A 12,255-nucleotide genomic window follows, 5' to 3' on the forward strand; every position below is an offset into this window, starting at 1 on the left:
GTCACATTTATACACAGCACTTTTCACTTCACTTAGAACTTTGTTGTTTTTAATAACTGTAATAACAGTAGTGCGAAGTAAGCCTAGCCTTCATCCTTTTTCAGCATTTGATACACTATCATCACTAAATTTAAAATTTTAATCTTAATATGTAATATATTAGGTTTATACATTTTCTTTGTTTCACCAGAGCAATAGCACCCTTACTTTGAAATCCTGAAAAATGCCATTATCTGCTTATTTGCCATTATTAACAACAATAAATAAAACAGTTATAATTTACACCAAAACAGAGAGATATAGCAAGAAAAGATATATACTGCACATTGGTTGATTCATGGCAGTGTTGTGTTATTAAAACCATTGTATGAGTTAGTACAGTACCTCTCCAAAGTACTGTACTAGCAGTTTAGACAATCACTGCAGCCTCCGTCAGTTAGCTAATCTCTTCATGGAGAAAATTTCAAAAAGATTTTCTAGCTCATATTTCTTTGAAATTTGGTGGTGATATATTGATATTTTCTTAATTTGGCCTCCCATTCTTCATTCTTAACTTAATGCTATAATTAATTTTACGTCGAAACTACAACTTGCACTTTGGGCATGCCAATATTTTCAGTTATTAAATTAACAAGGACTTCAAGAGTGCCTAACACTTTGTGTCTAAATTATTTTATACTGTATTATGTTATATACAAATAATCATCTCGAATTTGATTAAGCTAATAACATTAAAATACTCGCATCCTATATTCAAATCCTGAAAAATTGGAAACTTAAGATAACAAAGTGCTTTGTTTTCTTAAATGTCACTGTTTCAAGTCATACTATGAACTGCAGTAGGTGTAAATGGTTGGTATCCTTATCCATGAAACAACCCAACCCAGTCCTTATGTTCAGCTATCACTTTATGAATAATGACTCCCCTTTCCCAACAACAACCAAGCTAAAAATAATTACAAACGATTGAGTAACTTGAAATCTCAGCATCACTGCTTAAACCATGGCATCTCCAACTCTGGAATATATTGTTTCTCTAAATATATACATTTTAAAAGTTGCTTTTTTTTTTTTTTTAATATATATATATATATATATATATATATATATATACACACACACACACACACACGTTCCTTATCTGGGAACATGGTTTAGAGGAACTTCAAAACTTCCTAAACCATTTAAATAATCAACATCAGAACTAGAGATTAATGGCATTCTCCCCTTCTTGGATCTAAAGATCAGCAGATTACCTGACTGTCTTAAATTTTCAATTTTTCGAAAAACCACCTACACTGATATAGATATTTACATGGCTCTTCTCATCACTTCCCTCCTCAGAAACTGGGCATCATCTCCACCCTTGCCTATCGAGCAAGATGTCTCACTTCCCAGAAGAATACCTTCAAACAGAGCTTAACCTTCCTGAAAAACACCTTAAATAATGGATATTCATCTCGTAACATCACTAAACGTTTACGACCAGGCCAACATCCTCGACAAGAAGTTGATTCCAACCCTATCACTCATATACAGTTACCATTTATCAGCTCTCTTACCCCAAAACTATCTAGGAGTTTTAAGAAATTCAACATAAAGACCGACTATACTACTTTGGTCAACTCAGTTGACCAAAGTAGTATAGTCGGTTCTGAGTTGACCAAAACACAACCAACTACATTTTTCTGGTGTTTATAAAGTTTTGTGCGACTGTGGTTGACCTTATTTTGGCCAGACAGATAAATCTGTTTCACTTCGTCTTGAGGAACATAGACGTGACATCTCCTACAGTAGAACATGAGCGAGCGCCCTTTCCAGTCATGTCCTCTTCTCCGCAAACTCTAACCTTGAAGAACAGCCACACTAAGTTGATTGAGACCACACTACCAATTTATATATATGCAAGGATGAATTTGAAAGAAGAATTATTGAATCAAAAGAAATAGTTCTGGACCCTTCACACTTGAACAACAATCTAAGCTACAATTTGCCTGATTCCCATAGTGCAGTAATCCAGTACTGGTGCTCTAAAATTAGCTGTCACACACATTCAACTCATGCCAACGGTAGCACACGGTCACCTATTCAAATATGACTGCTACTATTCTACTTCTTTTTATTAAGCTGGAAAGTCCATGTTTTTTACCTTGTTATTTTTATAAGTCTAATGTTTTTCTTTCTCACCTGAAGAAGTCGGAGCCGATGAAACTAGTTGATTTATTAAAGGTTTTTGTTATACTTTCTTGGGTTCTAGTCAGTTAAATTAATTATATATATATATACTGTATATTTATTTTAAAAGTTGCATATTTTTCTATGTGTAAACTCTTTCATGTCATGCAGACAAGTGAAATAACTGAGTTTTTTTGTTGTTTTTTTTGTCAGTAACACTGCCTCTTTTCTCCAAAAATAAAACAATTCTGTGTTGAACAGAATGTATATTCATCTTTGATATATTGTCTTTATTCACAAAACATTATCATTACAAAAATCTTGCTATGCTGAAAAATGAACTTCTAAATCTAACAAAATTATTTAATTCTTCAGCAGCTTTTCTTGACATAGAAAATATTGTAAGCAGATAGAACATATTATAAATGGATTTCTCCATAAAGTTTTATCATGAGCAGTGTCTAAACACATAAGTTGCAATATTGATTACATTTTATGATAGGGATAGCTTTTGTTCTTCCTTTATTCTTATATCAACAAACATCATCCCTGTATAAAATTGCCATTAAAAAAAAAAAAAAAATTACTGACTACCATACAAGGATTCCTCTATACCACACACACATGTACACAACTCACATACTTGCTGCACACATACATATATATATGATTATTATTATTAATTGTATTTGTTTGTGCAAATAGACAGCTAGGTTGCTTATATAGAGACTGTACATCAGTGATGCTGATGTACAGTCTCTATATAAGGATATTCAATTGTCAATTGAATATCCTTCACTAGAAACAACTTTCCCATTCCTGTTGAGTGAAAACTTATTAACAAACACATTAATTTGTACTCTGAGATGTCAATTTGACTTCAGCAAAAACTCAATGAAAATTAGTTTTAAAAAAAAAATTATCATTATATAGTCTTGTTCAGTACTCTGTTAAAGTCAGTCATATATCACCACTGTGTTCGACACATTCTATGAATTTTATTTGTTGCACAAATAGATCAGCTTGTTGTGCATGTAAATAAGGATTCATTTCAAACTGTACTTTTTAAAACTCATACTTGGTTCATATCAGTAACTTATCTTTTGCTAGTGTGTTTGTATGCGCTAAAATATACTGCATGCAAGTAATCCATTGTTTAAAAGTTTAACCATTCTAACAATTTTAATTTGAACTTCAACTGTTAACCTTAATATTACATAGATATAGACCAACTAATGCGTATAATGACCCTATGTGGGAAACCTGACGATGAATTCCTAAATAAAATCACAAGTGAAGAGGTGGGTTTATTAATCCTGTTTTGTTTTACTAAAGCTATCTGATTGCTAAATTGGCATGCATATATTATTTGTTAAAGTTGACTAATTAGTCATTTCAGGCCACATTTTGAAAGAGAATTTTTAAACATTTAGAAGCCTGGCAAGGTAAATAATTTATCATCTTACATGTCTTGTTTTATCTTCAGAAAAGTGTTTAACGCTGTATTAAATTGCCAATTTTCCTGTCAGCAATTGAAGTGAAGGGACAAAGGATAATCAGTGTGATTTCGTGTCACGTTAGCAAAATTTGTCTTGCCTTGCAATTTATTTTTTTCACTTTCTATTCTGTTAGTTTTACATATTGGGTTTTATAAGCTTTTGTTGTTGAAATGCCTAGAAAAAAAAGGAAAAAGAAATATTCTGCCCATTTGTACACATTAATTTAAGGATAAACTTAATTGTAACTTGTCTTGAACTGCAACTTCTAATGGTTGTCTTCATTATCCATCAATTTGGAATAGTTTTCAACCTCTTATATTTTGCATCATCTTAATCAATAAACACATTTATTATAATTAATTAATAGTATAAAATAATATAATATCTGTTTGTTCATTTCCTGTATAACCCTTATGGTCACTGTTGTCATATAATTCTCTTCCTTAAATCTTCAAAATTCAAAAAAATAATTTTAAAAAAATAACAATGAAGATTCAAAATAACTTTTATCACAGCTACACCCAGTATGCAAAACTGAGGTTAACATCAACAAATCTGACTTAAAAAATCTCAGTTCTAATGTATTAATAAATTTTGGTCATTCTTCAGTCATCTGATTGTTATGAATTACAGGATTATACTACTTCTAAGCAATTGTGCTGAAAAGTATAATCCTCCAAATGTTACTATCACTCTTATATGTTACATAACTAAAATTTGCACATTTCTTCAAATATGTTTGACTTTAACTATAGAATCACACGTATGCCAAACTTAATAACTTTTTTATATTTCATCCTATGTATCATAAGACATCATCAGTACACTTATCAAACAACAATAAGAATGGAATTCAATAAACCATAGCATGCATGTTTAAATTGGAATCCTTCAATGTATACAGTCACATGTTCATGGATTAAACCTAATGGGGTGAAATTAAAACTAATTCAATTAAATCAAAATATAACTAATTATAAATTATATGAAGAGCCAAAGGCTTCAATTCGGCGACATGAACTTGTTTAAGTTAAGGGATACTGCATCCCATATTGTTTCTTAGCCGAATAAGAAACTCAAAGGGTTCTATGCCGAATATAGAAACTATATAAAGTTCAGCGATTCCAAGTGTAAACAAATACCTGGATAGCAGCACCTGACCCCATTTGGTAGTGCAAAGTGAGGCAACTCATAGAAAGGGTGGAGCAAGCTCCGGTCACTATTCTTGGTATTTACCCATAATGTGAACTTAGCTCCTAAGGGCTGTATTACTGTTTTGCATTATGAGAGAAGGTCATTACCCAGACTGGTTTCAACCTTTATTGAGGTCTCTAGGTCTACCTACTCACTGATGAGACCTCAATAAAGGTTGAAACCAGTCTGGGTAATGACCTCTGATAATGTAGAACAGCAGTACAGCCCCTAGGAGCTAAGTTCACATTATGGGTAAATACCAAGAATAGTGATCAGAGCTTGCTCCACCCTTTCTATGAGTTGTCTCAGTTTGCACTACCAAATGGGTCAGGTGCTGCTATCCAGGTATTTGCTTACGCTTGGAATCGCTGAACTTTATATAGTTTCTATATTCGGCATAAAACCCTTTGAGTTTCTTATTTGGCTAAGAAACAGTATGAGATCAAAATATAACAAATTTATGTAATATAAATGAGGATGATAATCTTCCAAACTTTTGGAATATTGAGACAGTTGTTCCGATTAAGATTAGGTCTATGAAGTAAAGTCTCAGTACTTTCTTTATATAAACATTCATGATTATATATGAATCTATGTAGCATCTTAGCTTTTTGCCATTGGATCCTGTGGTTAGTGTTGTTTTTAATTTCATGTTGTGCAAGGCCAGATTGGTGAGGTTTGATAAGATGAATGTGATCTTGATGTTCAGAGATATATTTTTTATAGATCTTTGTGAGTGATGTGAAGTCATTAGCTTCTATTATTATTCGTGACACCTCCAGGGAGTCTGAAGACTCATCTCATCGTGGGAGGACACCTACTGTACAACTCTCCATCTCCACTGCTACACAGAACCTGTACTACCAATCACCTACTGCTCACAACCACCAGTATTTTTTGTCTGTAAATTGCGTGTGTTCTGAAGGGCCGATTTGTCTGTATGTGGGATGAAACACCCGAGTTTCCAGGAGAAAAAACCCTGCCACCTCCGTATGAGATTGGCTAACTCACCTTCAATTGAAAAAGTCCCTATAAAGATTCCTCCCATCATAACAAGAATCAAACTTTTGCCTTTTCTAATTGAAAGAACAACAGTGTGCTGTTGTTCTTTCAATTGTGCTACGGAGGCGCTGTATCTATATATAAGTTGTCTGCAGTCCTGAAAATAGTTCAGGCGCAAACTTGTTTGCTTACACTTGGATAAAGGATTAAACCATCATAATACTAATTACGGGTATAGACCATATTGGTCTGATCCAGTCTCATTATCCATCCAATATCCTTTTTTGAGGTCTTCTCTTTCCAGTTGACTTATATTTTAGTATTTGTTTAGGATGTCAGGTGTTGGCCATTCAGTTTACATGTTCAATCCATTTTTGTTTATAATTGTTTAGTTTTTCTTTTATTGATTTTGTTTTTAGTTCTTTTAAAATGTCTTCATTCCTTTTTTGATCTAATAATGTATATTTTGCAGTTCTTCTCATAAATCTCATTTCACTTGTTTTTATTCTTTGTTTATCTTGTTTGTTTATTGCCCACATTTCACTGCCATATAATAATGTGGGCGCTGCTAAAGTTTTGTGTATTTTCAAGCATGTTTCTTTTTGTACTATATTTGGGTTGAGTGTTCTATTTATCAGGCCTATAATCTGTAAAAATTTTGAAGTTTTTAATTTTGTCTTTTTCTCCTTCATATGATTTGCATCCAAGATAACTGAAAGTATTTATCTGTTCTATTATTTTATTATTAATACTTAATTTGCTTCTAACTGGAGTTTGTCCACAAAATGCCATTGTTTTAGTTTTATCTATGGAAATTTTCATTCCACATTGTTCTACTATAATGTTTAAATTATATATTGCTCTTTGTAAATTGTCTTCCTTATCTGATATTATTACCTGATCATATGCAAATAGTAGCGTATTTATTTTGTTATTCCAGGAAATTTCTATACCTTGATTGTTTAAAGTGTTCCACTGTATTAATATTTCACTAATGTAAATATTGAAAAGTGTTGGAGACAGAGGGCATCTCTGTCTTACTCCTTGGTTTATAGATTGCTTTTCAGTCAACTTTTTGTTTATTTTTATTTTTATTTCATTATCTATATATATATATTCAATATTGCATGTAGTAAAATATTAGGTATATTTATTCTTTGTAATATATCAAACAGTATATCTTTTTACTTTGTTAAATGTTTTTTTTTTAATTATAAACAAAAGATGCGTTTCCAAATTAAATTCTCTTCTTTTTTTCTATAAGTAGTTTTAAACAGAAAACTGCATCCATTGTAGAGCAACCTTTTCTAAATCCATTTTGACATTCTATGTATAATTTTTCATTGTATATTTTTAGTTTTTCATTAAGTATTCTGCTATATATTTTGTAGCATGTATTCAATAAACTAACACCTCTGTAGTTAGCAGGTTTTGTTTTATCCCCTTTTTTAAATATAGGTATTACTATGCTTGTATTCCATTCTATTGGTATTTGTCCATTTGTATATATTTTATTTAAAATTTTTAGTGATCTTTGACGAAATTTTTTTCCAGCAAATTTATATAGTTCGGAGTTTATCCCATCTTCTCCTTCTCATTTGCCATTTTTTATTTTATTTAGGTTGTCCTTTAAATCTTTCATTGTTATCATATCATTTAAGGTATTTTGTAAGTTTCTGAAGTAATTATTTTTGATGCCAGTATTATCCATCCAAAGATCTGTAAAGTAATCCAAGAATTCTTTTACATCTATTTCACAGTTTATATTTGCAGTTTCTTTTATATCTGCATTCATGTGTTTTAGTATTTTGTATATGTCATTTTCTAGATATGATATAAATTTTTCCCAGCTTTCTCTGTGTCTCTTTCTGGTTTCTTTTTTGGTTATTGCTCGTCTTTTTTTATATTCAATTTCATCTTGTTTTTTTGCTACTTAACCATCTCTTAAAAGCCAGCTTTTTATTTTCAATTGTTTTTTATTTCATTGTCCCATATATGTAATCTTTTATTTTTATGATTTTTTTTGTGTGTTCCTAGACTTTCATATGTTGCTGATGCGATAATTTCCTTTATATTATTCCATTCTTTCTCAATGTCTTCATTTTCTTGTATTTTTTCTAAGTAATTATTAATTCTCTGTTGATATAAATTTCTTATTATTTAATCATTTAGCGGTATTACTTTGTAATTAGATTTTGTTTCTCTAGTTTGTTTATTTTTTGTAGCCAGTTTGGTGAAAATCTTAGTTTTGCCTGTACTAAATAGTGATCTGTGTCAGTTTCTAGCCCTCTCTAACTTTAATGTCTAGGAAGAGGTTTACCTGCTTTTCATTTGCTATAAAGTAGTCTATTATTGATTTTTGTCCTCTTGCACACCACATATATTTTTGTGTTTGTAAAATGTATTCATTATTTTTAAATTATTATATATTGTATAATCAATGAGTCGCTTTCCATTTTTGTTTACTGTTGGTTCTCCAATTTTTTGTATATTATTGTTCATTTTTTTCATTCCTATTCTGGCATTAAGATCTCTGGCTATAATTATATGGTCTGTTTTATTTAACTTTTCATATATTCCTTGTAACTCTTTGTAAAAGTAACAATTTTCTTCTTCTTTTCCTTCATGGGCACTCCAACAACTGTTAAATTTTTTTATTTAATTTTAATCGCATTTCTAATATTCTTTCTTTCATTCCAGTATGTATAATGAGTTATTTTTGCTTTAATTGATTTATGGATCCAAATCATTACACTGGCTTTTGCATGTATTTGTTTGTCTCCACTATATATGATATTGTAGTTAGCTGTTTCTTTTGTTCCTTTAAGTTTCTTTTTTGTTTCTGTAAGAACTGCAATTTCTATATTTTTGTCATTTAAAATTTTATCTAATTCTTCTTTATGTGCTATGCTTCTAATGTTATATGTAGCATATTTCATCACGTTTTTCTTTTTCCAAACTTTTCTTAACCCTTTTCCAGTTTGCGGTTGTTTCCCATGTTTTCTGTCTGCTTTGGATTTCGTTGAGACTTGAAAGTAATGTGTGTTTCCCTATGTCAAGTGACCAGCATAACAATAGGTATCCTAGTGGTGGGGCTGCCACCTTAAGACAACTAGGCTTGCCTTTTTTTTTTTTTTAAGTAGATAGTGGAAACTACAGTTTGGGAGGAAAGAGTCACCCCCTCGTCCTTGAATTGTTCTAATAGCATTGGGGGGGGGGGAGTAAGAAGTAAGAGAGAGTAGAGGAAAAGAAGAGTAGACCAGTCTCCAGATATGATATACCAAGTGTATATTTTAATATTTTACGAAGTAAGATCAGGTCTAGCTTGGGTATCTCAGGTTTGCCATGCCCGTACTCACCAATGTTGAGCCCCTGAGAAAGGATTAAACAGAGTATATATAATTTCTTGGTATCTCCTCTAGTTTATAGTATAACCAAGTGGAAAAATTTCCAACAGGTAGCATCATCAGTGAGATTGATATGTTGGTTTTATCATCTTTCTTGTATAGGATGTTTTTTTTTTTAATATTCCAAGTTTTAGGCATAATGAGTATTTTTCTTAAACACCCAGTATACATTTCTGCTAGTTATATATGACGTATCTCTATTTTTCAACATTTCTATTAGTATTCCATCAAGTCTGGGTGCCTTTCCATTTTTCATTTTATAAGCGTACATTTCACTTCATCTTTAACTGTATATTCATTATAGTTTTCAACATCCTTTTTTCTGTTGTTATTCTCTGTTACTGTATTTAGCTATAATCTCCAACATGTTTGTTCTTTTTGTAATTGATATTCCATTTTCATCTTTTACACCTGTCATATAAAGATTACCTGCATTATCAAGAAGTTTTCTTGTTTTCTTTATACTGTTGTTATTCTCATATTTCATTCATTCTATGAATGAATGAAATATATACCTACTCTATATACCCTTTTTAACTGAAAATTTCATACATTTAGTCTTCTTCCTAATAAAAAATTTGGGATCACTCACCATTTGGCCATCTTGCTTATAGACAAATCCTCTCTGGTGCATTCTATCACATTGATGCTTTAGGTAATTATTCCTTAATTCTCTTTCCTTCTTCCAATATGATCCTTCCAGTATATGTTTCCATAGTTCAAGCCTCCCTCCACCTCATTTGGCGATGCTTACCATCTGTATCATCCTTGCGTTTGCATTCCTTGGCCTAGCATCAATTGGCTATGTATTTTATCCTGTTCTCCTCCTGTCGCCTCAAATGCATCATCTCCTATCTCTCTCTCTCTCTTTTAGAACTTTTCTTTGGCTGCATTTCATCTGCTCAATAGTACCTCCTTTCCACATCTTGTTCTGACTGCTCTGAAAAATACATTCTATCTCAATGACTATCATTATCTGTCAGCCACAACTCACTCATGCTAGTAACTTTTGGCCAAGAAGAACTAATGAGCATCAAGCTTCTTTCTCCTGTTCTGAATGCTTCTGACATTCGTGCACTTAAAGTGTAGTAGCATCCTGGACCTAAAACTGTCCTTATGCTAGTATTGACCATCCCACTTTGATTTGTTACCTGAGGAATTAAATTCAGCAATTTCTGTTCATTCTCACACTCAAACAAGTATGAGAATGAACTGGATTTAGGGAAGATGCCAGTTCATTGAATAAATGACATCTCCATTCATATAAACCATCAGCCTTGTGTAAATCCATTCATCTCTTTTCTCACGCTCACTCTACATACTATTCCTCCAGCATAGCCTATTTTTAGACTCATTTGCAATCATGACTATCCTTCTCGATTCCGCTCTGTCACACTATAGCAATAGATTCACTATATTCATATTCTCACTCTTCTGTATTACTTTCAGTAATTCTTTCATATCTTCTCTTATACCATACTTTGTTACCTTTCAAACTTTTTGTACCCACAAGCAATCAACTTTTTACTTTCTGCATCTTCATATCCTCAGCAATGTCTTTAATCTTTGCATCTGGGAGGCATGATTTCATTTTGCTCTCATCAAGTATTTCCTTCTCTTTTCAGCAATATTATCCTTGAAATATTTTTACAATTCCTGAAGCTTGCACTCATCAGTACACTCACACTGTAAAGAGAAAGTGTACTAATATGCTCTTTATAACTCATACTCCTCATTACAGCTAATCTTTATTCATCATATATCCATGCTTTCATTCACTCTCTCCTCTCCACTATCCCCTCAGAGTTTTCCATTTATACCTTTTTCTCACACTTTCTTGGCAGTTCCTTATTTCTTTCTTCCTCATTTTCATTCTCTCAACTATTTATTTCACCAAATCTCACTTTTACTCTTTTATTATCTTGACCCTCTCTCCCACTTCTGCTCTTGTTCTTCTTATATCCTAATTTCTCCATCTGTTGTCTTCCACTCAGTTGTCATGCCTTCCACTTCCTTTCTAATTACTCTCTCTCTCTATGAAATGAAGAGTAGGCAGTGGCAAACTGTTGTTGTTGCTATGTGCCATCCAGTTGTTTTTGATTTGGTGATCTTGTGAACAAAGGCTCTCCATCCCACTTCCAACAGATAGCATCTTAGTCTCTTGTCCGTTCAGCAGTTGTAAGTTCAAGTTGATAATTCTTTTATGTTGTCCATTGAGCTGTTTTGTGGCCTTCCTCTTCTTAATCTTCTCCAACATAACTGCCTTTTCCAGTGATTCATCAGCTTGCATAATACGTCTAAAGTACATAAACTTCTGTTTAGCAATCATTGCCTCCAAGGAGCATTCTGTCTTTATACGCTCTAAAACCTTCTTTTAGAGAGTACACTCTAATAGTCTCTTTCCACACTCATAATTCAAATGAATCAATCAACTCTCTTCTTAGTACTCCAGTTTTCATATCTATACATCACTACTGGAATACTATAGCTTTGACAATTCTAATTTCATGGCCATATTCACACCTCTATCTTTCATAATTTTTGTCAGGTTTGAGATAGCTTTTTTCCCATGACTATCCTTCTTTTAATTTCATCTTCTCATTCACCATCATTTCTGATTCTGGACCCCAGTAAATCATAACTTTCAATGATTTCTATTTTATCTTCCTCTATTATAAACTCACTGAAATTGCCAGAAGCCATCACTTTTGTTTTGCTAATGTTTAAATCAAGCCTGGCTTTCCCTCTTAACCAATAGAATCAACTATTGGCTATGAGAGTTGTATTCAAATCTGCAACAGAAGTTTGAAATAGTATGTCAGCACTGAATGGATGGATGGATGGATGGATGGCTGGTGCAGATTTCTTCCAAAAGCCTTCTTGGAAAAGGTGTGATTGTCTCCTGACTTCTCCATTGTATTGAATCTAATCCAGGACATGAAGGAAATGAAGCCTTGAAGTGCAAAGTGTCAGAAGAA

General features: G+C 32.3%; 1 protein-coding gene across 6 annotated transcripts in view; it reads left to right on the top strand.

The window, feature by feature from the left end:
* Positions 1-12,255, top strand: part of LOC150109944 (mitogen-activated protein kinase 14-like) — a 354,973-nt gene that overhangs the window by 231,493 nt on the left and 111,225 nt on the right. For 4 of the 6 annotated variants that reach the window (XM_090397320.1, XM_090397323.1, XM_090397337.1 and 1 more), the window contains one exon: positions 3,397-3,476. The exons of the other annotated variants lie outside the window; for them this stretch is intronic. In XM_090397320.1, coding sequence (XP_090253446.1) covers positions 3,397-3,476 — 80 coding nt within the window. The remainder of the gene's footprint in view (positions 1-3,396; positions 3,477-12,255) is intronic. 6 annotated transcript variants of the gene reach the window in all.

The sequence above is a fragment of the Typopeltis vanoorti genome, chromosome 1 (assembly GCF_054136105.1).
Source record: "Typopeltis vanoorti isolate ZY-2024b chromosome 1, IOZ_Tvanoo_1.0, whole genome shotgun sequence".
Classification (NCBI taxonomy): domain Eukaryota; kingdom Metazoa; phylum Arthropoda; class Arachnida; order Uropygi; family Thelyphonidae; genus Typopeltis; species Typopeltis vanoorti.